Source organism: Phoenix dactylifera, chromosome 3 (genome assembly GCF_009389715.1).
Source record: "Phoenix dactylifera cultivar Barhee BC4 chromosome 3, palm_55x_up_171113_PBpolish2nd_filt_p, whole genome shotgun sequence".
Taxonomy (NCBI): domain Eukaryota; kingdom Viridiplantae; phylum Streptophyta; class Magnoliopsida; order Arecales; family Arecaceae; genus Phoenix; species Phoenix dactylifera.
In genome coordinates, this window is record NC_052394.1 from 2599208 (window position 1) to 2627202 (window position 27995).

A 27995-nucleotide genomic window follows, 5' to 3' on the forward strand; every position below is an offset into this window, starting at 1 on the left:
GCATGGCTTCATGCCACCCTATGTGAATCGATGCAGAGCCTTTTGGCACTATAGTTGTTGTTAAAAAATTGTGCATGCCAATTTTGTATGTGAATACTAATACAGATATGTTGAATCATATGATAGCATGAGAAATATAGGTTAATACATGAATGGCTTAATGCCGCCCGATGTGGATCGATGCAGAGCCTTTTCTCTCCATCAGTGAAAAATTGTGCGTGCCAACTTTGTATGTGAATATTAATACGTACAAGAAGTATCTTGAATATTAATACGTACAAGAAGTATCTTGAATCATATCATCACTGGGAGTATGGTATAATTTGTGGAAATCTACATAAGGTAGCTTAAGTAATTTAGCTCAAATTTGAATATTGTGACATAAGAATCTAAGAAATATCTTCTTCATCTATAATGATCAAACTCTTGGATTATCATTGGATTCTTAGGTGTATTGATAGAAATATCGTAATATTTTTACTACGGAGAAAAGTGGCATAAATTTGTAAACATGTCAAAGTAAAATAGCTTGGCTAAGAATATTATTTTTTTACACATATGGCGACTTGCAAGAACATATGTACATGCTTATCAACTTGTATTTTGTATGCATCCATTGCCATTATATATGCAATCAACAAGGATGCACATGTGCATGCATTCATGCATCGCATTAAAGAGCAAGGATAAGGATGTAAAGGCTTATTTATTTCCATCAAAACAAAATTTAAGTCCAAAATAGATATCTTTTTTGAAAGCTTTTCTTTGCAAAATCCCCAATTTAAAATTTGTTCCAAATTATTCTGCCGAAATATGAATATAGATTATAGACGTATATATTCCTCATGTCTCTTCACTTTGTGGTCATAGTTTTGGCCCCCACCACCCTGTTTGAGATTCCATAAATCATAATCATTCGGAGTACATAATGACGACCTTTTGATGATGCAATTGATACGGGCAGCTAGTGAGATGTGAGGTCTCAGTTATTCTTGCGCTAGACAAGTGAATATTCATGTAGTTAATTTCTTTCTATTATCTATGTATCTTGACGATAAATACTAACTTGGAATGATGCATTTTGTTCTTTTTATTCATTATAAATACCAAGAATTCAAATAATTAGGGATACATGTACGAAAGGTTAGGTGTATATGCAGAACATGGATATAATAAGAGAGGGAACGTGTAGTGTCGGATGTCCAGGTGCATGATGATATCAACAAGGGAAGTGATAATTCTTTCAACATGTTTTTCTTAATATTAGTTATTAGTCTATAGGGATGCATATGTAAGAATGTTTACATTTCTCTCCATTGCCGAGATTAATGTGTGTGATATATCGGCTAAAGACATGTTTATTTAAGGGACTTGTATATCAGTAGAGTCATATGTTAGAATTTCTACATTAACTACATACTAGTCTTGGTTGGCTGAGTGCAGCAAGTAGTTTGATCTTGCCATTTGCATTATGATATCTAAGCTCATATAGAACATCAATATTAATCACAAAAGGTCTCTCATATTGTGACTGTGAGGACCCATGTGGGTGTGTGTTTAGTCTCATATTAATAGGGATGCAAATGGGTCGGGTCGGATCGGATCCTAGGTGACTCCGATCTGATCCGGTTTTTTGTTCGGGTTCTAATTTTGGACCTAGACCCGACCCGGTTGAAGATCGGGTCGGGTCGGGTTGGGTCCGAGTTGGGTTCGGATCGGGTCCGGGTCCGAGTCGGATCGGATTCGGATCCGAATCGGTCCAATTTTTTTGTATTTTTGGGAAAGAATTTGGGTAAATCTAATTTAGTCATATCATAATTATGAGGTGCTGGGTGACCCATGACTTGAAAGACTTGCAATTGATCTCCAGATGGCCCCGACTTACTAAGTAAGTCGGTCTACAAGCCAAATTTCATATCACACTATTTTTTGTCCATATGACTGATTGGACGGAATTTGGCGTCTCCCAGCTCCCCTCTCACGAGGACAAAAAAAATCCCAGACCTTCTTCCAAAATCCAATACCATTGCAGAAAACTGGCACATGACCCATATTCTGTTCGGTGTTCCCTCACTTCCTCCTTGTAAAAGTTAAAAAAAAAAAAGAAACCAAAAAACCAAAGGAAAAAAAAAAAAAAAGCTATTTACCGAGACACCAGAGGTATCAACAGTGTAATGGACCGAGAGAGGATTCCGACGGACCAATAGTGCCACGACCCACACAAAAAAAAGAAAAAAAAAAACTTTCTTTTGCTTTTTCCCCTCTCTCTTGGCCCATTCAGGTCGGGTCGGGTCGGGTCTGAAAATGATTCGGGTCCAATTTTAGGAGCCGACCCAGATCCGCGGGTCCTAAAATTCGGAGTCGGGTTGGGTCTACGCGGGTCGGGACGGGTCGGGTCTCGGATCAACCCGACCCATTTGCAGCCTTACATATTGATTATTCATTGTGTAGATTTTAGGTTCTCATATAAAACTAAGGAACCCCAAAAAAAATACCTTTCGGTTTGCCATTTTGGATGATGTCCTGGGTTATATAAAATAGTATTAGAGTGGACCCGACCCATGGCCTATATAGACTAGAAGACACTGCAGCATAAGCTCATTGAGGTTGACCATGGGCCAATCATGTTGCTTGTGATTAGATTTGGACCTTTAGCCTGACGAGGATGCTAGGGCTTAAAAATGAAGGAAGTATATGAGGACCCGCATGGGCGTGTGTTTAGTTTCACATTAGTTATTTGCTAGGTAGATCTTGGGCACTTATATAGGACTAAGAAATTCAAAAAAAATACCTTCCGGCTAGTTATTTTGGGTGAGGTCCTGATTTGTTAAAAGGACAAGTATTTGTTTACTTGTCCCAACGCCCATGTTGCCAATGCAGATCACTAGTGGAAATCCAGGAGTTGGAGTATTTCATTAATCTAGCATGGATTCATCGTGTTGCAATAACATGCATTCATCAACTGTTGAACTAGTTCCATCAGGCAGCTTGCCAAGGCTAGTTCAAATCCAAGATTTGCATTATTATGCAAACACCTACAAATACTAATATCAGTGGTAAGTCTCTAATGGCAGCCCACCCTCCCCTCTCTCTCACCCAACTGTTGGCCTCCTAACCCTGACTCTTTTCTTTGCCGCCGACTCCCTCACTTTGAGGCCCTCAAAGACAGCCATGGCGCCCTCTTTCTGATTATGATAATTAAAAGGTGGTCATTTAGATGTCTTTAGGAGCTTGGTTATCACTTTTGTCATGGCTCTGACTTCCAGTTGCTTTGATAGCAGTAAGATCAAACGAGTAATTAGTAATTCGTTATTCTCTGTGTAATTTGATTTGCGGTATCATTTTATTTTTGTGAAAATCTAATACAATTTTATGCAAAACATGTTCACTCAGAAGAGATAGTCTTGAAGAAAGAAGACTATAAATTGTTTGAGGATGCTATTATTGCTTTCACTTTAGCCAGCATAAAACTTCAACTACATCATGCAGAGTCTTTTTATGACAAAGAAGTCAAAATTTATTTAAGGGGGACTTTTACCTGCATATCTGAAAGAAACCTAAATAGAGAGAAATCTGCATACTTTCACATCCAGTTAGTTGGAAATTTCCTTACGTATTTGAATCATATAGATATACTACAACTGAAATGAAGCTGAACAGATGAAATCAAGCTGGATAATTTCCTCCATTCTCAAATCTGAAAGAAACCTAAATGGAGAAAAATACTGCATACTTTCACATCCAGTTAGTTGAAAATTTCCTTCAGCTAAACGCGTGATGTGAATAGATATGCCTTCAGCTAAACGCTTTGAAGCAGCTCTGTCTTTTTGTTTTTGGTATAAAGATGGATCCTTCTTCTAAGCAACATATTTTTTTTTGACACAACTAAACTCTGAAAATGTATAAGATGCAGGATATTTTTCTGTATTTAAGTTTAGAATCAGATACTTTTCTGGTCCTAATGTGTGAGTTGAGGTAATATGATAGAAATGGCAGGAGATCTCTTCCTTATGACTTGCATGGTATGTATTCTGTACAATGCTCTGAATTCTTTCATTTCTAGTTATGATGATCTTATAACATGCTGGTAGCACTTTGCATCCTGTCACGTATATGAAATGTCAAGAGCTGGACTTTCATTTTCTTTCCTTTATTCATGAAACATTCAAGCTAGATGGACAGAATATCTTTTCAGTCTCATATCTATCTTATGATACTTAAGAACATTTTCATGTGACTTTCAACTTTACCTTCTATTTGTAACATCTCCGACGATCAAAAACTCTCGTATATGTTGTCTGTGGGTGCTTAAATAAACTGATAGAAACATCTTGATCTGTATTGTCGCCAAAAGTAGCGCACATGTATACCAATATAAAAATAAGTATTGACAATATCTTCATCTCAGCTCCATATCAAATTATATATGAACGATTCATGATTCTAAAAATTTTGAATTTTAAATTTTGAATTCAAAATTCAAAATTTCTAGAATCATGGATTCTTGATACATGGCTTGATATGGGGCTAAGATTAAGATACTGCTAACAGTAAGAAAGCCGAAAGTAACATTCATCCTACAGAAATATGACCTAAAGAGTGTCGTCTTTATTATTACCCTCTGAAACTCATTTGTGTGCCACGCTTGAGTGCTTAATGCGTGAATAAAAGGATATATCTTAAGCCAAATCGTCACCAAAAAGAGGTATGATAACATTATTTTTGTTAAATGACCCTACTTTTTGTTAAAGTGAAGGAAAGAAAAAGGAAGGAAGGAATAGCCACAACCTATCAAAGCCTTCCCATCTACACAAAGGGAGTCTCAATTACTCTGCTACATGGTTCCATCCTACAGGCAAATCATCCATAACTCCCTAAATTTATGTACCTTCCTTGCATGATGGTGCATGTTGTCATATGACCATATCATCCACTGTCCAATAATGCTTATTTTTTCTTGTCGCTAGTTTTTGACACATTGTTCAAGGTATATCCTTTTGTTCTCGTATGGTTTAAAATGTGGATTCATGGTTCAAGGTATGGTTCTCAGACCACAACTTGAATTTTCAACGCGGTAAAGTTTGTGCTTGACAAATTGGGCTCTATCCACGTCAGTTCAAATTCATATAAAGCATAGTTCAAAAAGTCAGCAAGAAATTATAAAATTGTGTCCTATACTTACCTTGTTAGAGTTTTTCATTATTTATGTATCTTGATTACAAAAGCTTTCTTTTAGATAATGCATTCATGCTGTTTTCATCCAACCCCAACAACCCTCTTGCATCATTGGAGATCATCATTTTGACCATTGCTATCAGCTATTTTTCAGAGACATTTGGTCTAATTCGACAGGCTTGCTGAGGGCAATCAAGTAGCAGATGGCCGGCGACATATTGAGTTGCTGATGTTGATTGGAAGGGTAAATTTTCTTCTTAAGTTGAGTTTATTTTGTTTGTCGGTTCTCCTATTTGTGCTTATTCTGGGTGTAGGTATGGGGCTGAAAACCTGTGAGGACTCGTGCGGGCGTGTGTTTAGTCCCACATCGGTTATTCGCTGGGTAGATCTTGGGTGCTTATATAGGATCAAGGAATTCAAATAATACCTTCCGGCTAGCTTTTTTGGGTGTAGTCCTGCGTTGTTACAAATGGTATTACAGCGGATCCGACCCGTAACCTATGTGGACTAGGGGGCACTACAACACGGGCTCATTAAGGCTAACCATGAGCCAATCATAGTGCTTATGATTAGATTTGAATATATTTGGACCCTTAGCATGACAAGAACGTCAAAGCTTAAATGGGAGAGAGTATGTGAGGACCCGTGCGGACGTGTATTTAGTCCTATATCAGTTATTCGCTAGGTATATCTTGGGTATTTATACAGAATGAAAGAATCCAAATAATACATTCCGGCTAACCTTTTTAGGTAAGGTCCTGGGTTGTTACAAATAGAAGAAGTTGAACCTGAGGCAAAGAAAATAGATTGAACTATTAAAGAATTATGATCTGACTATCAGTTACCAAATAGAAGGAGTCGAATATGAGGCAAAGAAGATAGCTAGAACTATTAAAGAATTATAATCTGACAATCAATTATCATCTAAGGAATGCAAATGTGGCAGTAGATGCCCCGAGCAGAAATTTTTTGAGTGAAGCGGCGACCCTGATACCACTTCTGTCACACCCCAAACCCTACCCCCAGGTTCGGGCATGCAACACGGTCGCACACTCTCTAGAGCAAAGCCCTATAGGCCATGCTAAGCTTGAAATATGAGCAAAATTAACACATACCAACAATTATAATTAAATCAGTCCACTAACATTAATTCTTCAATAGTTCAATTACAAATTTTCCGTCATCCATCATTTTCAGCAAATTAAAGTAAATAACTAACTAATGTCTGGTTGCACAAACTCCACATCCCTTCCATTTGAGATTATGCCTCCTGTGACACTGAGAAAAAAAATATGAGCTTTTCTAGCCTAGTTAGAATCCCAAACTGCTACACCATAAGTAATAAAAATAATCAATTAGTAATACTAGATAAAATGAATATCATATTAATACTCAGAAAGTTCATACAAATAACATGCACATAGGTTTTCATTATCGTCTTTTCAAATAAGCATATATATATACTTATATATATTTCTCAATATAACCAATTGTTCAACTACAGTTCTTATGTTATGTCATATATTTTTCATTAACTTAATTGGCAGGTTTCTTATCAATTATCTTCCGGGTTTGGATTAACCAAGATTATGACCCAGTCTAAAACTGCCAAAATCCTACGCATCAACCTATGGATGCTATCTCATGCATAAGCCCATTGAGGCTATCCTCATGCGTCTAGCCCATGGAAAAGTGGCATATTCCTAAGTAGCTTATGTTTGGTTGAGTATCTACTTTTCTAAGAAAATTATGTAAAATATTTGTTATGCTTACCCCATTTTATTCAAAAGCTTAAGGATACTTTTGAAAGAAAAAATATTCCAATTCTCACCTGATGCAAAAGTGACTTTCTTATATTTCACATGACTTTTCTTTTCCATGAAATACAAGAATCTTATTCCAATGGAAAAACTACTTTTCTATATCTTTATTTTGAAAACTTTAACTAAATATCAGACATTTCTCCATTTTTTCATTGACCACACTTTCTCCTTCCTCTTCTCGTGAACCAAACGAGCTCTTCATAGGAAAGAAAAATCTATAAAGGATATGAAAAAGTCACTTTCACATGGGCTGAAAGTTGGCATAATTTTTTTTTCCAAAATTAACGTTAAGCTTTTAGATAGAATGGGGTACAAGACAAAGTCTTTCTCTTTATTAAAGAAATAACATGTATTTTGCATAATTTTCTCATAAAAGTAAAAGTCCCACCAAACGAAAGCTACTCTAGAATATGTCATTTTTCCGTGATCATCCAAGCATGTAAAATTCACTTTTTTAGATATTATATAGTCAGGCCTCAACTTTTTAGAAAACTATTCCAGTAAGATTTTTTTTTTCTGTAAACCAAACATGTCCTAGGATCTGCCCTCCGCCATCTATGTTTGTCTTTTTTTTAAGAAAAAAACGAAAGAAAGCAAATTTGACAATGTATTCTTAAAATCAAAAGATTCAGTGATGCCATCTCTTTTGACTTTTGCTCTGCCCACGATAAAGAAACTTCAGACACATCTTCCAGAGTCTTTTTAAAAGGAGAAAGAATTTTAACTTCATCGAAATGAATTATTACTTGCACATTAAATGAAACTTTCAGACTCAGCTGGTTGACATTTCCTTGCATATTTGGGCATGCCAAAGTCCTGCAAATCGAAATGGAGCTGAACTTGGGTACTGGAAAAAAAAAAAAAAAAGGAGCTGCACTTCCCCCCTATTTTTCTAAGGAAAAAAAAAAGAACAAAGAAATGGAACTGGACATATGAAATGAGGCGGGACGGTTTTCCTCCATCATGGTCTCCCTAAAAAAGAAAGAGGAATTAAAACTAGCAACAGATGCAACTGTTTTCAGATAACAAAGAATGTTGAACTGAACCGCAACAACAATCTGAAGTAACTTCTGTATCTGATACTAAAAAAAAATATGAAGGAACCTTGCAATGTGTGTCTAATATTTGTTACTGTAGCATCAAGGGAAAGGAAATGAAAGGTTATCCTTCCATTATTTTTTTGCAGAGCTGATTTATATAAGGATTGATGACTGCAATTCAACCTTTTTATGTAGTAGAGATGATATCACCGGGGACCTGTTTAGTTCGTTGGGAAAAAAATAATAATAATAAGGCCAACAAAAAAATAAAAAAAGAATCACGTTTGGTTGGAATTTTTAAAGTAAATAAGTAAAAAAGTAGCTTTTCTATAGAAATAAAATTTTCACAATTTATAAAAAAAAATTTATATAGGATACGGAAAAGGTTCAATTCCTACCAGCTGAAAATTAGAATATTTTTTTTCAGTAGTGCCATTAAGCTTTTCGATAGAATAGGATGAGATTCTTTATTAAGATTATGTAGATATTTTATACAATTTTTTTACTGAGAAAGTAAATGCTCAGTCAAACATAAACTGCTCTGTAACGTATCATTTTTCTATAATTAACTAAATATGTAAAAATTATTTTTTTAAATATTATATACTTATATATCAATTTTTTAGAAAGAATATTATAACGAAGAAAAACTCCTTTCTGCCATGGATTGTTGAACATTCATAAGCTTAAGACAAATTAAATGTGAGCAGGGACTACTGGATCATGACAAGAGTATGGAAGGCATGTCAATGCCCCACAGTTGGCCAGGATCTCATCACGACAGTATGAAAGGTACATGAGATGCAAATTTATGTTATCGCAACTTATGTAATAAAATATAAAATATATAAATAAATCTGTTGCTGGAAATTGGACCCGGGGGCAATCTTTGGTCGAGGAGAGGGAGCAGCGGGAGGTCACCACGGCGGGGCGGCGACCAGTCAGCGGGCGGCGTCCTCCGTCTGGGGTGGTCGGAGAGAGGGAGCAGCAGGTCCTCACGGCGGGGCGGCGATCCGTCGGCGGGCGGCGTCCTCCGTCTGGGGTGCCTGCAGACAAGCCGGTGGCCGGGTTTTCCGGCGCCGGCCCTCCGACGCTCAAGTCAGGGAGGGGGCAAATAGTGTAGAGAGGAGAAGAATAGTGTTTGTAGGATGCGTAATTTTTCCAAAATCCCCCCACCTGAGGGGCCAAGGTTCCCTTTTATAGGCGGGGGTCGGTTTACCTGTGATGTAACGGGGCGAGGCCGTAGTACGGCTCGGCATGTTGTTCAGGTCGGCGCACGATCAGGTGAATCATTGCGTTGATGTCGGCGGTGAGGTCGTCGTACGACCTGGGCTTGCACGCTACCAGACGAATTACTGCATTGGTGTCGGAGGTATGGCCGAGATCAGAGACTTATCATGGTTGACTAGACTCTGCTGGGCTAACTTGCCGTGGAGAGCTGAGAGTCCGTAGATGACAGGAGCCATGCGCATTAAATGTGGAGTAAGCCGGAGATCCGCATTAATTGTGGAGTAAGCCGGAGATCCGCATTAATTGTGGAGTGAACTGGAGGTTTACAGTAGCCATGCGCAATAAATGCCGGGGGGCGTCAGAGTATGGTCCTCGGCCGGACCTCAGAGGGGCATGGCCGTAGTAGGTGGCTGATAAAGGTAGACTTTGAACATCAGGGTTTTCCTAGGTCGGAGGTCTCGAGGCCGGATGTCTTGAGGTCGGGCGTTCCGAGGTCGGACGCCGACTTCGGCTGTCCAGGGTCGGCGATTGTGCGGCTTCTCGGGGGCATTCGTGTCATTGGGAGGAAAAATCTTATTCCCCCAACAAAATCTATCTCATTCCGTAAGCTTAAGCTTTTGGGACAATTGGTAATTTTAACAACTTAACATAATTCCTCCCGCTAAACTGCCCATAACGCAACACTTAGCATAACAGGATCTAAATCTCCTGCCATTGTAAGCATGGATGTGGAAGAATAGTTTCCAAGTATCAAAAAGATTTCCATGTTCAGTAATGATTGATCCATTAAGTCCGGCGTGGTTGGGCTAGCTCTCACCGGAGAATTTATTGACGCCTTGTTCCAGCTTATTGGGGCTATCTGCTGGATGGGGCCCGAGCTGTTTCTTTCTTGAGAGAAATCATCATCCATATTAGGGGTGGTGAAAACTAGCCTAGCTCGAAAAATCCGGCCGACCCGATCCTGTTTGCACCGGGTTCGGGTCAAGAGCTTTTAATTAGTGTCAAGTGTAGGTTAGATTTTGCGATGCAAATTTTAAATGGGTCAGTTATAAGTTAAAACTTTAATCTGACTTGGATTATAAGGTTTGAGCTCTATTTGAATCGTTTGGTCTAGTCATGATCTTGGATAAGAATTCTTTTAGCAACTAATATCTTGATACTAGTTGTTTAAATTACTTTAAAATAGATTTATAATGGATTGAGTCTTATAAAATAGTTTAGATTAGGATCAAATAGGTTATTCAAATCACCTAGTAGGGTAGCCCATATGCTTATGTTTGCCACGAGATATGGCCACGCAGCCTGCTCTTATTGGTAGGAAGGTCTGCTTTTAGGTTACTTTTGCTACTTTAGCTGTTCCAGGTGGATGCAACTCGATCCAACCTGACATATAACCCAACCAATCAAAATGGTACTTGAGATGCAATCACAACTTGGGTTAAGTCAAATTAAATTGGATGAAAGTTAAGAGATACAACAATAATTACTTCAATTCATCTAGAATTTGACAGCCGAAAGAACAAGATGTGGTTCTGGTTAGATTTTGGTCAATTAAAATAGAAACCATTCATGATTCTTCTTGGAATAAAATCAGGTCAAAAATTAAGTCTGATTGGGCTTAGTCTGGGTTTGTTCATCCTTTCAACTTAAATCCAATCCAACTTGAAATTGGGTTAGTACCAATCAACTAAAATCTAATTTGACTAAAATCCAACCTAAATATGAACTGGGTGAGATCCGAATTAAATTACCGGAAACCGGCCAACGTGGCTCCAGGAATATTTGGAGCCGAGTCAATCAGCAATACGGCGCAACCACTAATTTCCTGCCACGTTTCACACACGTAATGATTACCTTTGCCCTTTCCAACGGAATCTTCGGGCACCGGCCCGCGTTCACACCAGCGCTGCATTCACGGAAATATCGAATGAGCGGTCCAATGTTCGAAGAGAGCAATAACGTCATTTTGAACGGCCTTTATTATGTTCCACTTAAAAAGTGATCCCGCTACCGATCGATGCGAGCCACACGTCTACCTCCAGATCTTCGATCTTAGCCGTCAGTGCGCGAGAAAAATAGTATCCGCGCGTCATGTCCTATCGGACGGTGGAGACCGGCCTACTAGAATCTTCCCCGCGAGGAGCGGCGCGGCTATAAATGGGCCCCGGGGTGGCTGGCCGGCGAGCGTGGTCTGCCTCGGTTTTTACCAGTCCGACGTCCGGTCGTTTCGTTCTCGTGCAAAGCGCAGCGATCCAAGAATCCCGGCAGCGCGATGGGGAAGTCGTACCCGAAGGTGAGCGAGGAGTACCAGAAGGCCGTCGATAAGTGCAAGAAGAAGCTCCGCGGCCTCATCGCCGAGAAGAACTGCGCTCCCTTGATGCTTCGCATCGCGTACGATCGATCGATCGATCTCCGTCGCTCTCTTCCTTTTCTTTCCTGCTGTGTTTTTTCTTGAATTAAAGAATAAAGAAGTGGATTGTTTTTTTTTTTTTGTGAAAAATAGATGGCACTCGGCTGGGACTTACGACGTGAAGTCGAAGACCGGCGGACCGTTTGGGACGATGAGGTGCCCGACGGAGTTGGCTCACGAAGCAAATAAGGGGCTGGACATCGCCGTGAGGCTACTGGAGCCGATCAAGGAGCAGCTCCCCATCCTCTCCTACGCTGACTTCTACCAGGTCCGTTCTCTGGAAAGAAATATATATATATATATATATATATATATATATATATATATATATATATATATATATATATATATATATATATATATATATATATATATTGTTTCTTGATTTCTTTTATTTATATTTGTTTCGCTTGAAAAATTGCAGCTTGCTGGGGTCGTAGCTGTTGAGGTTACCGGAGGTCCGGAGATCCCTTTCCATCCTGGAAGAGAGGTATACCTCTCTCTCTCTCACTCTCTAGTGTTAGCGATGGTTGGATCTAGGTTAGTAGCAGGACTTGGATTAGATTAGACTCAGATGGGTAGGTAAAGATCATGAAGTGTTTTTACTGTGGGACCCACCCGCCCCCCCCGCCCGAATAGGTTATCTAGATTGAAGAAAGCTAACTAAATTTAGCGCAAAAAAAAAAAAAGCTAACTAAAAAAGAAATCAATGTCTAATTAATTTCAAGAAAATATTGGTTTTAGTGGTTTTGATTGGGGCAAATCATACCCTTCAACAAGTAAAGATATCATTGTGCTTTTCTAGATTTGAGATGAATGTTTGAAATCGAAGATAAATATTCTAAAGTTCTAATTAGTGGATATGTTTCTATTCTTTGATTTACTTTGGACCAATACCGAGTTGTGGCTGACGCCCAGACTGACACCCTCTCGCGCCATTGGAGCACAAATAGGCTGGGTGCTGTTTGGTCTGTTAGTTAATTTTCTTTCTCTTTCTAGTTTGTTCTTTTTGATAGGCCCTGAGATGGGCCGGTTGAAGAAGATGAAATGCTATGAGTGATACTAGGTTCGCTGATAGTTCTGCAGATGGTACTCTGGTTTATTCTGATGGCAAGTTTATTTCATCATCCAAGATTTCAAATTGATTGCGTTTATTATGTATAAAATGTAATTTGTGGCTTGTTGAAAAATAAACGCTAAATGGTTGACTGCAATAAATATGTAGGGTATTCTAAAATTTCTAATTGGCTTCCTAAGTTTTATTTATAAACATATTTTGATGGGTCCGTCCATTTTGGGCGGAAGAAAGGTTTGGTGGACTCGAAGTCTTTGTACATCGTATGTACAAGCGGTGGCATTATGGGTACAACCAAAAAACAGAAAAAGAAAAAACAAATTCATTCCAGAAATTTGCTTACTACCTAAATATTTTTTGTAATTATATTTTGAAAAAAATATTGTGACATCGATTTTCTTATGAGTCATAATAGTCTTCTATGTGTAATATGTTTACAACTTGCAGCTTTTGACCTGCATAAAAGTTCTTGCTGCATATAAGAGTCATTCATTATTTACTATTAGCATAACAGTTTTGTAATATGCCATATTTAACTTTTTTTTTTTTTTGACTTCAGGTCTCTTATCTTTTTCTCTTGCATGTTGATCTAATGATCTACTCAAATTACAAAATTTGTGGAAAAACTTGGTATGTTGAATGTAGAGGGGACCATTGCTTGGTGCGATGTTAAAGTTTAAATTAAGGTGCCATTGTTTGGTGTGGTGCTAAAAAGGCTTAGGCTGACCATCTCAATGGCATGGGTTTTGAGTTCTTGGACAATCACTTTGTGCAAAATGTGCCAAAAGGTTACATCTGCCCCCACTCAACCCCTCTCGTGACCCTGGATTGTTGGAACCATAATTGGGTAATGGTCTTTTTGTTGTATCACGTGTACTAGTTAATCTCAAACCTGTTCTGGTGCTCTGTCAATTTGGCTCTTGTGGGTCTGGTTGGCTGGCTTTGGTACACTGTAAAATTGATGTCGAATTATTATACCTGTCATATCCCAAGAGTTAGATTTAAATAACTTTGCCATGTTTCTGCTGGTGTCATTTGAGGTCTTATAATGCTATTTGGTAACTAGAGACGAGACCTAGAAATTAATAATACCAGCCTCCCAAATGACCGGATTAGTTAAGATTGTCAGTGCATGCTCTCTTGTTTTTCTTTATTTTATTGAATATAGGTTGGTTGTATTGATAATTGGCATCTGTTTGTTTCAGGACAAGTCTGAACCACCTGAGGAAGGCCGCCTGCCTGATGCCACCAAGGGTATGTTTTTCTTATTGTATGTCAAATAATATTTAAGAATTCATTGTTTATCTTGACTTCTAGTCCATATGATTCTAAGCAGCAATTTTATACATTGACATTAACATATCCATTATTGCATACTGATTGATTCCAAAGTGGCATGCTTAAGAGACCTGATTTGACAAAACCTAAACCCTCACCTTCAATAGGAAGGCCCCCATCCTGCATGTTATTGCACATTCATGTAGAACCTGTTTGTTAGGATGTATGGAGGGATGGAGTTTGAGATGCTTGTTTTCATATGTTGGAAGTTATTTCTCGTTTCTTTTCATGAATTGATGTTATATATTCAGATATGATATAGTACTCGATAAGGTCAAACTGCACCGTCTTTACAAATTTATTGAATGATATACATTTCAGTTGTCTGAAGATTGTGCCTTCACTATCTTTTACTTTGGCAGTTCTATGTGCTGTTTTTGTTATAGATGACAGTCACCATCCTTATGTCAACTAGATTGTCTTGCTGTTTCAACAGAAAGGGTTAAACTGTTTTGGTTTTTTTTTTTTTTTGTTTCTTTTGTATCTTTCAGGTTGTGATCACCTTAGGGACGTGTTTGGTCACATGGGTCTGAGCGACCAGGATATAGTTGCACTTTCTGGTGGTCATACACTGGTAAGTTGTTGACTGTATATTATGTGAAATGTCTTCGTTCTTTTATTCTTAGTTGTTTCTTTCCTTTTCAATTCTTGTAAAACAATACAATGGTTCCCCGGAATATTTCAGGGAAGATGCCACATGGAGCGATCTGGTTTTGAGGGAGCCTGGACTTCAAATCCTCTTATTTTTGATAACTCATACTTCAAGTAAGTTTACTTCATTTTGTTAATACTGCACAAGTAAATTTGATAAAAAAAAAAACACTGATAATTAACTTATTGTGATTTGTTTTTTAATTGCCGAAAATGATCTCTCTGTCGGCTATGACCATATTTTAACAATCCATTTGCTTCAGTATGGAGAGAATGATTCTTGCATGTTTGCTGTAACAGGGAGCTGCTAAGTGGAGAGAAAGAAGGCCTTCTCCAGCTGCCATCTGACAAGGCTCTTCTAACTGATCCTGTTTTCCGCCCTCTTGTGGAAAAATATGCTGCTGTATGTATTCTTAGCTTCTGTGTGTTCTGCACCTGCTGTGGATATTTTTAGTCACTGGAATGATTGTTTAATTCTTATGGTTGGCCTGGCTAATCGTTAATCAGGATGAGGATGCTTTCTTTGCTGATTATGCTGAAGCTCACCTGAAGCTCTCCGAGCTGGGGTATGTGTTCGTTGCATGTCAAAAGTAATTAATATAGGTTTTGGCGGTACTCTAGAGAGGATCTTTATGGTTTTGTGTATTGTTTTATATGCACTTTTCAGATTTGCCGAGGCTTAAAAGATGAATCAGTGGATGCAGCGGGCTTCGATGTCTTATCTTGCAAGTAGAAGCAGATGATGGCGAGAACCATCTTTGCAATATGATTCTAGTGGTCATAGTATATCTTATGTTAATGTTGGTGTTTGGTGAGTAGCAACCATATGTTGCTTTTGGCTGGAAACATTGGCTTGTATTTTAGTACATTGTGTTGCAATCTTCTCTATCAAGAGCATGTTATGCTGTGTTGATGTTTCAATCCTATTTCTCTCCAGTGGTATTCGTGCTTTATTTGATGCCTGAGTTTTTGTGATGCTTAATTCATGATTTTTCTGATAATATCATCTTCCTTGCAACCATCCGCTGTGTCTTGCTGATTTTAGTTTTTAAAAGTTCAAAATCCTTGGTATATTCAATGGTTAGATATTTCTTTTCAATAAATTTGGGGGAAGTTTCCTCAAAAAATTTTAATGGTTAGATGGTCTGGAGTATCACGGACCTACAGCTCCAAAGTTTAAGTTACTATGCTATTAGGAGGATGAGCACAGGCCAATGAATTCATGTGCTTTTCTTTGTTGTTAGTCAATGTAGGATTCTTATTAAACCTTGTGACGGTTCTTGTCATGGTTGGCTCCGATTCGACAGAAGGGTAGCCCACTTATTCAATCCTTTCAGGTCTCTCACTCAAGGTCCTATTCAAGCCTATCAGGTCTTTAACTCATTGCTTGGGTCCTATTCGATTAGTTTTAGTACCATTATGGTGTATTCGGCTGGGTTGCTCCAAATATTCTAGTTGCATCTACTGGCTTATGCTGAGCTGACTACTAAATTCACATGCAGCGGTGGTTGTGGAATGGTTTGCAAGTTAGCATGACAACAGTGTTCAACGATGGCGTTGGCGCAGATGGCATTTAATATGCTTTAAAACGTCAGCTAAATTCTTCAGTTCTAAGCCTATAAAGTGTTGACAATTCTCTTCTTGACAATGCTGTTCTTCCCTTGTACCACTTTATCCTTTTGGTCTCGTTGACCAGCACCTAGATATGTATCTGCTGCGGCACTTGAGCTCTCAGTACTTTGTTAAATCCTGGATGCTATGCCTACTTTGCAAACTAGTGTTTGATCAAGCTTCTGCAGTCAGTGATTTGAGATGGGTCTTGTAATATCGCCAGAGCATCTTTCAGTAGCTCCATATTGCAGCATGACGCTGTAAAACAGATCAGAGTTTATTTACTTATCTGATCCTCGAATTTTTGGAAGAATGGCTTTGCCGGATTCTTAGATAGCATGGTAGGACATTTTATTGGTGAGCTATATGGACGTATCGGCTTTACCAAAAAGACAACTATAGGAATCCTTTTTTTTTATCATGACCCTGCTGCCACGTCTCGATTCAGTATAAAAGTTATTTAAGTTGAATCAAGTTGACTCTGTTGATCCAATTTGTGATGTTTTCTCTTTGGGTAAGAAAGGAATTTATTAAGTACCTCTATAGCAAATGCATCCATATACATCCATCCATACAAAATACAGGAGGAATATAGAGAATTATTGAGACAAAAACGTGACTCTTCCAATAGAGAATCCTACTCGGTGCAAAAGATTAGCTAAGCCATTTAAAAAGGTTTTAAATATTCTAGAACAGAAATTCTCACAAGTCAGAACGCTTAAATAAAGGGAAACTTATGAACCCTAACTAACACAAATCATGATTTTCTCAAGAATTTTTTTTTAAAAAAAATGAAACAAGAGCTGCTAGTCTCCACTCTCCACCTGCTACCTGTTCTCATCCCATCTACATTCTATCAGAGCAGAGCCTAGGCCCAACGAGGGAAAGCAGCGGAACAGAGCTTTATCAATACCGCTCAAACATAGGCGCCCACCCCCTCCGCACCCCCCCCTCCCCCCCTAACAACACCCCAAGACTCATCACAACCAAACCTCCAAAGATGGCAGCCTAATTTTGATGACTACTTTTATACTTCACAAGAATAAAAGGAAACTTAGCAAGCGAACAAGAATTTTCTGAAATCATGTTGAGAGTTGCAGATTTGATTTTTGTTACCCTGAATGGAAGACAAAACCTACAGTCACTGATTAAAAAGTCAAACATCATATGCTTGCTTTGACTGAAGCAGAATCATCACATCTACAGCAGCACTAAAGGCCAAGATTACGTAATTGGTGATTTGATTTTTACAGACAACGAAAAAAAGGTTTTGTGTGTTCTTTCTGCACGCTTGCAAAATTTGGTTCAAATTTTCTGAATTTCCAAACATATCCCTTAGAAAAAGAAAAATGAGAAGGTAAATAACAAGTTTTTGTCCACGATTACAAGTTTCTGCAACTCTCCCATTGTCCAAAATTATGATTTCCAACTCAGGAAAATTCAGAATCACTTGGGTGCACAGTATTTGGAGGAGCTATCGGAGATCAGGCTGGATAAAAGAATCAACGGAAGCTCTTTGCCCAGAGCTACACAAGTTCGCGGCATCTACAATCAACGAAGAACCGAAGAAAATATCCGACTTTGTAATCCTGGGGCCTCGTTCTATTGCAATAGCCTCCTGGATCTCCTTGAGCACTTCTGATATTGATGGCCTATTTCCCGTTTGTGAGTCAATGCACTTAACTGCCACTTCAGCAATCTTCCACACAGACTGAATATCATTGTAATCGTTCTGCAACGAAGGGTCGATGATAGCCTCAATTTCTCCACTCTCATAATAAAACTTTGCCTGCAGATGAATGTCTATAGGGATTAGAGTTTTGTTGAAGAAAAGGACACCTTACAAGGCCTGGAAAAAACATGGAGAAATTTCTGTACTGTTTATGTAACATGCAGGAATAAGAAAAACTGTGCTCATCGACTGCCGAAGCTGCCCTAGGTTTAACGACTGCCGAAGCTGCCCTAGGTTTAATAACTAAACAAGTATACGATCTTCATTGGCAGTAGATATAGCATAATTTGGTCCATGACAACATGAAAGTGGATAAGTGGACTAACCCATGGGCCTATATGATAAATGTTTTCGCCAAAATTTGTGGTGGATATTGGCTCTTGACCTGAAATTAGCACCAGGAGAATAACGCCGAAACTGTAAATGTCACTCTTCTCTGTTAATTGCTGAGAGGTGCAGTACCTAGACATATTAATAATAGTTAATCAGCAATAAAGATTGAGGCAAAAAAAATGAGAAGATCATCGACAAACTATAGCCCTATGTGCTTGTATTGCTGCCAAAAATGCTTAAGTTCCTGCAAACAATAACCCGTGCCGAAGAATAACACTAATCCAGGCACAACCTGTGGGATGACACAAACTGACAGGATATTTGTTTTGGTGGTACAGGCAATATGGCTCATCTATTATTAGCAAAAGGATATGATATGCTATTTATGAGGGGACAGGACCTTACACAGGGTCTAAATACCCCAAAGTTCCCTTGACACCTGAAACATGGGATTCATCCACTGCAGGTTTTGAGAGACCAAAATCTGAGACCTTTGCTCTCATGTGCTTGTCAAGAAGAATGTTGCTGGTCTTCAGATCCCTATGGATAACAGCTGGAGAACAGCCTGTGTGAAGGTACTCAATCCCTGGCAAATGTTTCAGAATACTGATTAGTGTTATGTTTTATGGAAAAAGGAGATTATATTAAATTCTTAATTATTTTAATATGTAAACCTTTTGCAGAATCCTCAGCAATCTCCAGACGCTTAAGCCAGCCAATACGCCGTTCCTGAGTTAAGGTTCCTGCCAAGTTGACAAACAGATTATTTTGTTTCTAAAACATTATCAAATAAACCAGAACGAGACTTACCATGAAGGTGCTCTTTAAAAGTTCCATTATGCATGAACTCATAAACAAGGATGTTCTTTCCTTCTTGCTGGCAGTAACCAAGAAATACTACTAGGTTCCTGTGATGTATTCTTGAAAGCAGAGAGACCTAAAATGATAGCGTCATCAGTTGCTATAAGGGGGAAAATTAAAATAAATAATTACTTCATGCCAAACTACAGAAATATCAGGGCATTCACTGTTGTCCTAAATTCTGCCTCAACAGAAAGATACAAGTAAATGCTTTAGGGTCTATAAACATTACTGTAGTATTAAAGGAGTTAGCTCTTTAAGTTGGCATCACCAACAACATCGTGTTCAATTAATGTCTGCAGTATATCCAGTTGAAGGCCAATACAAATATAAGACGACAGGTTTTGAGTATTTAAACATACAAAGGTTTTGACGGGTTGTTCTAATGTTGATTTGAGGTAAATGTTTGTCACTAGTGGCATCTCTTATGGAGTTAACAGCTGTTTATCAATGAGGATTAATAAGAGCAGCATGCTTGGACACCGAAGCAAACCTAGTTGTTTAGCACCATATTAACAACTTCTATGTAAAATTTACTTTCCTTGATGCCTAGTAATTGAAATCTGATGCTTATGAAAACATACGACTCGCTTGCAGTGAAACATCTAAGTAACAAGGATTGAAGAACCAGTGCATGCCGACCATATACCATACCATATCTGTAGGGTACCAGCAATACTGATATGCCCTGCAGTACCAACACATGGTCCGTCACCTCATTATTGCTGTGCCAGCACCAAGAAGCATACAGTATGCCAGAACAGTACCAATACAATTACTGGTGTCAGGGATAAAATATTGCATAAATTCATCAGACTAAAGCTCTGCATGCGTAAAGAAGTTACCTCATTTGAGAATTGTCGATTCTCCTGGTAAGAATCATTTCTAAGAACTTTGACTGCAATTTCCTTTTCATCTTTCATCTTTCCGTAATATACGGTTCCAAAACCTCCAGAACCAATTTTCTTTGAGAAGTTCTCGGTAGCTTCTTCAATGTCAGATAACGTATACTTGTGGGCTGTTTTTGTGGCAAGTTCATTTACAGGAGAATGTGGTTTTTGAGTTGGTAGGACATTGGTAAGATCATCTGAATAGAAAAGTTCCATATTTTTATAGGTGTATATTAACTGATAACCAGAACTGAAAAGATTGAGTTTTAATAAGTAATACCTTCCTTTGAATAAAACTTCCTTCTCTTGCACACAAACAAGAAGGCAACTACAGCCATAAGCATCACAGATGCTCCAATCACAGAGCAGAGAACAATTATAATGCGATTATGTTTGTTTTTTTCCTCTCGAAGATGCATATTTCCTGAGAAACTAAACATACATGATTGAAAAAGGTTCCCAAGTTAGCTCAGAGCAACTTCACTGATTAAATGAATAATGAGTTGTTGAAATAGGTTAAAATACAAAAGAGATTTTCTGAGGCATATATTGAAATATTCCAGAAAACAAAGAAATGCAGCAAGAGTGCTTGGATGTGTCCGAAATCGCATCTAACAATCAATATCAACTAACACAAAACACAGTGAAAGGAAACTTCATATCTATAAATAAATGTTGTACATGTTTCTTTAGCCACTGAATCTGCCTTTTATTGAGAAAAACATATTTAAAAGGTAAATATGCATTGGTTGGTTTATTTGTTTGGAAATAAATTGTGTATCTTTTGTTTATAGTTATGCTCATGCTTGTACCAACATTTCAATTTTTTTTCTTTTAAAAGATAGCCCCCGAAACTCCTGTAGAATTCAGAGATGTGGGGCCAAACCAAATCCTGATTCAGGAAACTTTAGTAGGTACAATATCATTCTGAGGAAAGTCCATCATCATCTATCTAAAATTACTAGCCAAAAACAAGAGAACCTATTTTCAAAGAGCCTCTTTATATGTCTGATATTACGCAGTATTTCACTTATCTCTAAATTTTTTCACAGTTTAATTCTTGGATACTATGACCGGATTAAGATCAGTTCAGCCATGGCTTATGTGAAAGAAATTCTGTAACTCACTGCCTCCCAGTAGCCACACTCCGTATTTGTTGCAATATGGATGTTTTCGCAGTACTCCAATATATCAAAGCACACTGGGCAATAAGTTTTATTTCATTCTCTTTTGTGTGTTGCTCTAAAGAAAGTAGCAGGCAATTGTACATGAGAAAGTTTTAAGTCCCCATATAAGAAGGCTGATCTGATAAATATATTTCCAGCATAATGTATAACAAATGCTTCCGTTAATTATCAAGAAAGTATATGTTATTAGAGGGCATAATTGCTACTACAGGAAAACACAAGGGAGAAGAAAAGTAATCATGAATTAATGACTGAGATTAAGCGGAAAAATGTTTTTCGAAGCTGCAAAGCAGGCAATGATAACTGCAAAACTATGTGGGGAACTCCTGGGATATGCATGATAATCATACGGAACTGCTAAAAACCTAGCTTGCATGGTTCCAACAGGTTTCTCTGTTATTATTTTCAAGTATTTCAATAAGTTTTCTATTTTTTTAATTCAGTTTGCATGTGTTTCCTCTCATGTTTTCCACCATTTCCTGTATAGAAAAAATGAGCTGAATTTGATTTTCAAATGCATTTAAGTGGAATAAGAGACGAGTTTTTGGATAGCTCCACTGGAGGGCTCTACTAGGTGATGATGGTAGAAGAGAACCTTCACATACTAAATTGTGGATGGGTTCCTTGACACTCAGATAGCAGGACCTAAGTGTCTAAAAAGAGAAAATAATCATATAGATAATGATAACACTCTCTTCAGCGCCCCATCTCAACCCACCAATTCCCACTATACACAATGTTTTCTCTCCTAGACATTATACATGAGCCTAGCATAATAGAAAATTTCCAAATTTCTTAAACATGCAATCAAAAGTTTCCAAGATAACTTTTATGTGCCCATGACATAAAATACCATAACTGACATAAAATACCATAACCATTAACATAAATTGCTGTCAGTAATCAGTTTATGACTTCATATCATATGCTTTCCAGTGTATATAGAAATTTATCAATACAATCATAACCTTATTATAAGACAGTCAGCAGGGTTTTGCATCTTGCACCTATGCAAGTGACCGAGATAGTTTTGTATAAAATAAAAGAAGTTAGGGAAAGCAAGTAAATCTATGGTGACCCCATAAATGTACCATGTATGTAATACATGGTACATTTAAATGCCATCCATTTCTATTCTTCAGCATGTATTGCATACATGGTGTACATTTAAATGCCATCCATTTCTATTCTTCAGCATGTATTGCATACATGGTGAAGAAGTCAGAGCTATATCCTTTTACAAACACACAAACATAAAGAATTCTATGTTTCAATTATAGCTGTCGTCTGCTTTCATTCTTGTCATATCATGTTATGTTCAGAAGTATATATGAAGTTGCATGCACTATTTTGTCAATGCAGAGGAAGTAATACCCACACAAAAACAATATTTTTGCTGAGAAGACCACGAGGCACAGTTCCAGACAGCATATTATTTTGCACATACCTGCAACAATCAATTTTGATAAAGTGATTAAGCCTCCTTTTTCATACAATGGACAGCATGATTAGAAGTACATACACAGAGAGCGAAAGAGAGGGGCGGGGCAAGAGAGAGAGGGGGAGAGAGAGCATCCAGAAGAAAGACACATTAATGAGTTTCATAGTGTACCGTTGGTAGAAGTACCCATAAGTTGCCCCTCTTTTTTATTGGGGAACCATCACAAATTAATTGCCAACAATTCAACATTATTCAAAAAGAAAAAGAATCTCAAAATTGTAAACAATTCAATTTCTTAAGGATAAAGCAATTACTTAAAGATAACCTAATGCCACTCAAATTCAAATGAATTCCATTCTTTTTAGAGAAAGCCTCAAAGTATTCTTTCAAGAGTAAATGCATAATACAATCGGTTGAGCAATATCCAGATATAAGTCTTACAATTCCCTTAGGCTCGGTAGGTCCACCAATGATGAAGGCAGCTCACCAGTTAATTGATTGTTCTCAAGGTGACTACATCAAACAAAAACAAGTTTTCGCTGAGCATATTAAAAAAATTTACAGATAAAACTGCCAAATAGTTAATTTCTTACATTATCTTCAGATTTAAGCATCCGCCAAAATCGGGTATCGGACCAGTAAGCATGTTACCATCAAGCCATCTGCAATTACAGAATTGGCAATGATTATGGAGGAGGTTCATGGCAGGAAAAAGATAGGTCATGAAGGTGCGCATACAACCATACACACACACACACCTCTCATAAAGAAAAAAAGAACTACTAAAATCTTACAGCTCAGCTAGGCCTGACAGATTCATCAATTCTGAAGGTATATTCCCTGTCAAATTCTTCCCTGACAAATTACTGATTTATGTACCAAAATACATTAGATTGGACTTGGATAGAATATTTTAGTAAATATTGGAGATAGGCATATATATCTACTATAGGTCAATCAAGATAAGATTCAAACTATGTAAGTTAGAACCAAGGGAAAATACATCACCTAAAACATAAAGAAATAGAAACAAGGGTACCAATTTTGTTCAATACATTGAAATTATTTTTGGCTGTGGATCTGAACTGCATTTCACCCAAGACCATGGAGTTGGTAAACATGGGTCCCCACCTTCTTGAGCCCAAATTGCAAGCAGGTAATGTGATGTAAAACCTGCCATGACAGGTGCTGCAATACCAGAAAAGATCTCCAGGTGCAGTTAATAAAAGAATACAATTCAGATGATAAAAGAACACAATTTAGACAGGTATGACAAAACGATACTCAAGCTTACCATCTTGAGAGCCATAATTTATCTGCAGGTACTTGTAGATCTCCAAAGCATTTAAGATAGGTCCCCTGGATGAGTCATTTGTTTTCACAAATGCGAAAGAGAAGACAAATGGTAAGGATATGTTATAGTATCCTGGTTCATACAACCGATACTTCCCTGGAGCATTTTCTTCAATGTTGACTGTGGGTTTACTGACATCCTTATTTCCCGGAATAGCTAACTTAAATTTCCTTGTTTCATTTGAACCAAAATCCTCAATTTCTGCAAAGTATGAGAATGCCCAACCAAACCCTGGAAAACCATCCAAGTTTAGCCGATAAGTTAAGGTTCCATTTTGACCCACTACAGCTGTCTGCATCACCTTTTGAGGTGGTCTTTCACCAGTGCTAACATCTACAGGCAATGTTGTTGATACTTTTTCAGTTCCAGGAGCAACGTCAACAAGGTAGTTTGCCCTCCTCAAAGAATCAGATTCCCATATTCTATCAAATGGATCATCTGGATACCTGAAAGAAAAACATCAGTAGAACGTAAAAAACCTTGACATGCCACAACATAATGACAAAGCAAGGTGGGGAGGAGGATGTACGATGGCTAAAGCATAAACAGAACTAGAAGAAAATAATGCTACTCTCTGGATGCTTAATTTTAGAAACTTATCCAAGTCTTAAAGTGTAATCTTTTATGCCCAATTAAAATTCTTACTCAATCTAAAAAAATGCTTTTTTCAGCTTAAACAGATGACAGAGATTTGACTGCCAGGTCAACCATCAGATGATAAAGATATTCCAGAGTAAAGTTTTTCATTCAATTTGGAAGTGTTTTTTTCAGTTTTAAAGAAGATGGACCTTTGCTGTCAGGTCCATCATCATATGATAAATGTTTATTCTAGTCTGCAAGGACATTATTAGGATCCTGTATTGTATTAGTAGTCCTGTATTTACTCTATCTTGCATTTAGAAAAAATATATCTGATTTCTGAAGTTTTATATTTTCAGTTTCTTTTTTTCTTTTCTTGGTAGGCATATAATCACTTCTTTCTTCATGGGCCCACATATATCGCAAAGATTCGATGATCACTAGACTAGGCAGGAACATTTGATTGCTTCAAGTTAATCTTCAAGAGTTCTACAATATTGTGGGCAACAGATCTATGGTTATCATGAATTCTTGGATTTAAATTCGAAGAGTTCTCAGATCAAAATAAAATGAGCGAACTCTTTCCAATTCATGGGTTTTGGGGTGCATGATATGGAGCATAGACATCATATTCATAAGAGAATAGTTATGAGATTTAGAAACCTACATAGCAGTAATATTGGGCACAATTATATTACATGACTATGACAAATGAGCATTGTTGTGTTTATCATAAGCCAGCTAGGAAGCAATAACGTGACATGCCTATCAACACTCATGCATGATTTTTTTTCAGTCTAGATTGTGTAGCTAGATCTGTAGGGTAATTCTAGAGAATTTTAAGTGATGGGTGCTTTTCAAAGTAGATGCCAACGGAATGTCATGGATTTCAGATAGTACAGGACAGGTGCAGATTAATAACATCCTTAATCTTATCTTACATCTTAGGAAACCACACCCACAACATGATCATAGAAGAGCATCCACTTTGTAGTCACAAACCATTTCGGTAAAGTAGGATGATCACAGAGCATTTGCATCATCTTTTGACACATGTAAACATCTAAATCAGTTTCTTCAAGAGGGTAATGTATTAGAAACCAAAAGAAATATCCAAAAAACAGCAGTCAAGAACTGTGAAACAGATCTTAAAGCATGAACAAGGAATACCTGACAGACTCATTAGTCTCTGCACCAAAATTTATTCTTGCACAGAGGCTCATAAAGAACTGAGCTTCAAATTCTGTGTGATAAAGTGAATTATTGAACTGTCGTAGCTCGAGGGCAGAAATAAATGGTTGTCCAGTTGTAGCATTAGATAAGCACACGCTAATTTTAGGAGAAGAAGCCAACAAAATCAACTCCTCACTTATTATGGCGTCTGCGTCATAGATAACAATGGTTGACCAATAAGTTGCCCCGATTGAGATGTCAAATTTTGGATAAACATTGCTGTTATCAAAGTTCCCATACAAGAAGCTTGCTCGTACAAGATACCGAGTTCTGGTTATCACATCCAATGTGTAACAGTACTTTCTATTATCTGCAGGGAAGTAACGTACTGTTGTAAATTGTCTCCGGGTCTCATTTGGAACTGATACATTAGCTGTTCCACCAAAACTCGACTGATTGTCTGGAGTCCACTCAAGACCAAGATCATCCGTATGATTCTCCGTACCTCCACAGTCCAGACTCAAAAAACCTGCCTCGTGAAGAGCATGCACATAAATTATTTCTTAAAAGAAAAAAAAATGCTGCATATCTTTTATCTTTGTTCAGATACATCTAACTAGAAGCTAGTTACTTATAGAAAAGGGAAAAAAAATGCTTTCAATAAATAAATATGATTCAATGAAATAGCACTATGAGACATATGCTAAGGTGACAGGCAGACAGCATATGAGAAATTGAGGGGGAAAAATCAGCAGCATAGAGAATTTTAAAAAGAAGTGCGCACCTAGAGATGCCAACAACTGTTAATAACAGTTGTTGGAACCTCACCCCTATGGGCTTTCTCTTCGAGAGTTCCAGGGTTCAAACCTTGGGTTGCTAAAATAAAAATATTGAGAGAGAGAGAGAGAAAGAGAGCACATAGAGGTCATCAACTGCCTCAGTGTTATAACTTCCATTATTACTAGAGCAAGATACACGAATTGTTGGTCAGACCACTTATGCCATTTATATTCATATGAGCTGAAAATGACAATGGAAGTGAGACTATTCTTTTCTATATTGCATCAGAAGTAGATTTTCAATGTACTAATAATGACTTGATAGGTAAACGAAGCTTCAAATTTTCAGAATTATTATACTTTCAGAAGAAAAATTTAGACTGCAATTTTTGCATGTCAGGGTAATAAACATTTTGTGGATTCTTACTACTCAACATTCGAATATAGAACAATGATGATCCTCAATGGATTATTACTGAACAAGCAAAATATCACGCCACAACACAATGATGACAACAGAAGTCGCCAGGATAATGAAACCCGAAAAGGTGAATTATTGTGTCTATCTCTAACTATCATGAACTTATAACAAGATGTCGACATCACAACCAAATTACATGCAAAGAAATGTTCAATCAATTTGTGTTCACGAGGACAAACTAAAAGTCCAGAGCAGTAATCCTTAGTTTTCCACATCCACCAGCAGATCCAACTACAAACAATGCATCCAGTGTATTGAAAGGAAGAAAAAAAAACCTAATAATCTTATAGAATAATTCACTGTAACATACCTGGCATCTGAGCATTAGAAACGGAGAAAAGAAACAGATGGAGGAAGAAGAATTGGAGATTATTCGCCATTTATGGAGAGCCAAAGCTCCTTGACTTAGTCCGAGATCATGAGATTTGAGTTACAGAGGCATCTGCAGTCTGCTGTAGTGTTGGCAGAAAACAATAGAGTGAAAAGAAAAAGCCTGCAAACTGAAAAGGGAGTCGGAAGTGGGAAGGAGATCGGCTCCCCGAGAAGGCCCCCTTTTCCCTTTATAAAGGAGAAAGGGCACGTGGCGCCCGCAAACCGATGGCCCTGGATTTTCTCTCACCGGACGGTGACCGGATCAGATCCTCCCCGGCCGAGTCTCGCTCTGGCTTCGGGCCTTCCAGCTGCTTGCCTGCTTCTATCTTTTGCCGGAGTCTAGCCACTCGCAAGGTTAGCTCACCGCTCCTGGCCTCGGGAGTAGTACTTGGTTGATTGGGGATTCCTTTGATAATTTAATTTTTTAATAGTTTGGAGTCATTACGGTGGATAGGGTCAA

At 37.9% G+C, this 27995-nt stretch overlaps 2 protein-coding genes across 3 annotated transcripts; one reads left to right on the forward strand and one right to left on the reverse strand.

Annotated features, from left to right (window-relative positions):
- The first annotated feature begins 11279 nt into the window (after nt 1–11279).
- Nucleotides 11280–15700, forward strand: LOC103709007 (L-ascorbate peroxidase, cytosolic-like). The gene is made up of 9 exons (XM_039124264.1): nt 11280–11659; nt 11772–11946; nt 12103–12168; nt 13959–14007; nt 14583–14665; nt 14777–14856; nt 15043–15145; nt 15250–15308; nt 15410–15700. Exons 1-9 carry the CDS (start codon nt 11541–11543, stop codon nt 15423–15425), a joined length of 750 nt encoding a protein of 249 aa, XP_038980192.1. The 5' UTR covers nt 11280–11540; the 3' UTR covers nt 15426–15700.
- A 1854-nt stretch (nt 15701–17554) lies between these two features.
- On the reverse strand, nt 17555–27721 carry LOC103708996 (probable LRR receptor-like serine/threonine-protein kinase At1g67720). Of its 2 annotated transcripts, none has more exons than XM_008794136.4 (15): nt 27474–27719; nt 25901–26432; nt 24092–24597; nt 23853–23985; nt 23592–23663; nt 23391–23459; nt 23239–23310; nt 22735–22803; nt 20450–20601; nt 20125–20366; nt 19229–19355; nt 19093–19161; nt 18824–19004; nt 18412–18547; nt 17555–18142 (listed from the first exon to the last, which is right to left on the reverse strand). In XM_008794136.4, exons 1-15 carry the CDS (start codon nt 27541–27543, stop codon nt 17828–17830), a joined length of 2745 nt encoding a protein of 914 aa, XP_008792358.2. In that variant the 5' UTR covers nt 27544–27719; the 3' UTR covers nt 17555–17827. The 2 variants fall into 2 exon arrangements, 1 of the variants encoding a protein (XP_008792358.2); XR_003386276.2 differs by having other exon boundaries at nt 18039–18142; nt 18819–19004; nt 27474–27721.
- Nucleotides 27722–27995: the final 274 nt, after the last annotated feature.

Bases quoted from the DNA above. Each gene is read 5' to 3' on its own strand.
- LOC103709007 (XM_039124264.1), top strand. From the start codon at position 11,541: ATGGGGAAGTCGTACCCGAAGGTGAGCGAGGAGTACCAGAAGGCCGTC. The intron at 11,947-12,102 runs GTCCGTTCTCTG...GAAAAATTGCAG, and splicing joins CCTACGCTGACTTCTACCAG to CTTGCTGGGGTCGTAGCTGT. The intron at 14,666-14,776 runs GTAAGTTGTTGA...GGAATATTTCAG, and splicing joins TTTCTGGTGGTCATACACTG to GGAAGATGCCACATGGAGCG.
- LOC103708996 (XM_008794136.4), bottom strand. From the start codon at position 27,543: ATGGCGAATAATCTCCAATTCTTCTTCCTCCATCTGTTTCTTTTCTCC. The intron at 23,664-23,852 runs GTATTGAACAAA...TACATAAATCAG, and splicing joins CAGCCAAAAATAATTTCAAT to TAATTTGTCAGGGAAGAATT. The intron at 19,005-19,092 runs GTTTACATATTA...AACATTTGCCAG, and splicing joins TGCTGAGGATTCTGCAAAAG to GGATTGAGTACCTTCACACA.